The following is a 2,983-nucleotide window of genomic DNA, read 5'->3' as shown; positions in this document are numbered from 1 at the left end:
CCCAACCCCAACCCCAACCCCAACCCCAACCCCAACCCCAACCCCAACCCCAACCCCAACCCCAACCCCAACCCCAACCCCAACCCCTTATTGTAAATTAATACATTATATCATTTCACATATACCGTCCAAATGCTAAAGGCCTCTCTAAGTTTTTTGTATAAATCATCAAAAAACGCATTTAATCCTTTTCTCGCGAGTTCGATCCCTCTTTGCCCTGGAATTTCCTTCTTTTTCTGTGTTTCCCGCAGGCATGCCAAATACGACGATCTCAACCACCAAGACCACAGGATCAAACCTTAAGACTTGGCTCTCGCCTAGGAAGACGGACGGGATATGATAAAGCACCCAAACCCGAAAGAACCCCACCACGTCCACGGTCCAGGATGCAAGCACGACCATGGTCACCACCACGATAAGCACCACCACGGACAGAGACCAAAGCGTACCAAATACGACAAGAATTTCTCGCCTCAGAACGTGAAGCTGAGCGAACTGAGCTTTGAATAACTTATCGACATCCAGACCAAGGACTCGCTTAAATACGCCCACATCATCTACCAGCAAGAGGTGCAAAAACTGGAACAAATGCACCAGGAGAAGGAGAACTTGGCCAAGAATATAGAACTTTTCAAGAAAGTGGATGAGTAACTCAAGGAGAAGGAGAAAATATTGGAAGAGCATATACTGGAATACGAATAGTAAGCTTCCCAGTCATAAAAGAGAGCTGAAAAGTATATATAGATTTATTAAGGCTGATTTAGGAGAGCAAAACCTTTGGGATCTCCGCAATTGCAAGGGAGATCCTGGAGGTGGCTGACGACCTAGACAGGTGCGTAAGATATGCCGAAGCATCGATATAAAGGGACAGCTATGTTGAACTCATTGCTAAAACTGAATAAATGGTCAAAGGCATCATGGTAAAGTATGAAATCGAAGAATTCGACCCCATCGACCAGCCATACGATCCCAATTTCCAAGAAAGCGTACAGCAAATCCCCATTCCATAAGGCTACAAACCGGGATATGTTGCTAAGACATTGAGGACAGGATACACGATACGGGGACGCCTTCTAAGGAGCGCAAGAGTAGCAGTCCTCAGTTGATCGTCAATCCAATTATTGAATATGATACGGATAATCTATCTCTACAATTTAAATATTTTTTAAATTATGAGCAGAGCCCCCATCACGCAGACCAGCGTCCACCCCCTGGTCCTCCTCTCCATCGTCGACCACTTCAACCGCGTCAACCTCAAGCAGCGCAACAAGCGAGTCATCGGCGCCTTGCTAGGTCCTCCATCCCTAACCCAGGATCAGTCAACGATTAAACCGTCGAAATCGTGAATAGCTACGCCATTCCCTTCGAAGAAGACCCCAGCCAGTCCAGCATCTGGTTCCTCGATCACCTCTTCCACGAAGCCATGTTCGACATGATGAGAAAGGTAATCACCCCTTAACCAAGATCAGCCACAAGGAAAAGTTCGTCGGCTGGTACACCACCGGAGACTCCTTCAAGGCTCACGATATCCAAATCAACTAGATTTTCAGGAAGTACACCGACAGGCCAGTCTTCCTGGTCGTCGACGTCGAGCATAATGTATCAATCTGCTGATTTAGAACGAACTAGGCTTACCCACCCAGGCATTCATCACCCAGGAGGAAGTAAACGCTAAGACCGGCTCCATCTACAAGTCCTTCTTCCACATCGAGTCCAGAGTGGAGGCCACTGAGCCAGAAGAGATCGGAGTGGAGCACCTCCTCCGCGAGATCAAGGAAATCCCTCTGAACTCACTCGAGAGCAGCATCGTCCAGAAAGTGCAAGCCTTGCGTGGTCTCAGCGGCAAGATCGAAGAGATAGTGGCTTATCTGCGTGACGTGAAAGAGGGCAAGTTGCCAGCCAACAACAAGATCATGTTCCTCCTGCAGGAGATCATCAACCTGTTGCCCAATCTCAACAGCGAGGAGCTGATCAAGAGCTTCGCTGCCAAGAACAACGACATGATGTTCGCCGTCTACGTCTGCGCGATGGTTCGGTGCGTGCTCGCCCTCCACACTCTCATCTTCGTCGGCAAGAACAACGAGGAGAAGTCGAAGGAACTGGAGCAGCAGCGCGAGCAGGAGAAGAAAGAGAAGGAGGACAAAAAAGTAAAATGATTGTATCACTCTCATTGCCGAATACCCACCCTCAATTATACCGAAAAAGGGGGGCAGTTTCCCACCTGGTTGAGTTGAAATGCAAGGATTAATTTGAAATAGATTTGTGTTATCAAATAATTTTTATTCCTCATTAAATGCAGTCCAATCTGGACAATTCCCGATACGCCCGCTCCATCCTCTCCAACAGTACGCGCAGAGATGTCCTCTGGAACGTTTCCGAACCCGGCGACCCTTACGACATCAAAAAGTACGCTTGGAGTGACGTAGATCGATGATAGCCAAACTGCCAGGAGACAAAAAAGTCTTCATGGGAGAGCACCTGGAGCTGGTCTGCCTGCTGCAGGCAGCCGAAATTGAGCGGCTCTGCTAGTTCCTGGACGAGTATAGGCTCAAGTACCTTTTTGAAAATAATGCAGGTTCCGAGAGATCGAAAGGAATAACCTCGACAGGCACTCCTACGAAGTGCAGATCAAGGAACTCACAGAAAAAGTGAACGGATAGGATACCCTCAGAAACGAAAATGCCAAACTGAAATAGTTCTCCAAGCGATTGCAGGTATGGCTGGATTAAATAAGGGAGAGATAGAATTCCTGCAGAGAAACTCAAGGGAAAATAGCATGCAGGACGAAACATATAAGATCAACTACGAAAAGACCCTCGAGAGATTGACCATCCTCACCAATTAAAACCAGGAACTGAGGAAACAGATAGAGGACTATCGGTACCAGATACAGACCTTCAACGCTCGCCTGGAAGCCCTCGAAAGGGCAAAGAATAGGGAAATCGAAGACCTAAAACTTAACTTTTCACAGTTTTCCAAGGAA

At 47.5% G+C, this 2,983-nt stretch overlaps 1 protein-coding gene across 1 annotated transcript; it reads left to right on the top strand.

Moving 5' to 3' along the window:
- The first annotated feature begins 1,423 nt into the window (after positions 1–1,423).
- Positions 1,424–2,660, top strand: LOC116268325 (uncharacterized). Its single transcript, XM_031650030.1, has 4 exons — positions 1,424–1,444; positions 1,644–2,147; positions 2,300–2,406; positions 2,576–2,660. The coding sequence occupies exons 1-4, from the start codon at positions 1,424–1,426 to the stop codon at positions 2,658–2,660; spliced, it is 717 nt and encodes a 238-aa protein (XP_031505890.1).
- The last annotated feature ends 323 nt before the right edge of the window (positions 2,661–2,983 follow it).

The sequence above is a fragment of the Nymphaea colorata genome, unplaced genomic scaffold, assembly GCF_008831285.2.
Source record: "Nymphaea colorata isolate Beijing-Zhang1983 unplaced genomic scaffold, ASM883128v2 scaffold0219, whole genome shotgun sequence".
Classification (NCBI taxonomy): Eukaryota; Viridiplantae; Streptophyta; class Magnoliopsida; order Nymphaeales; family Nymphaeaceae; genus Nymphaea; species Nymphaea colorata.
The sequence above is the reverse complement of the archived record's forward strand: the minus strand, read 5'-3'. Positions and strand labels throughout refer to the sequence as shown.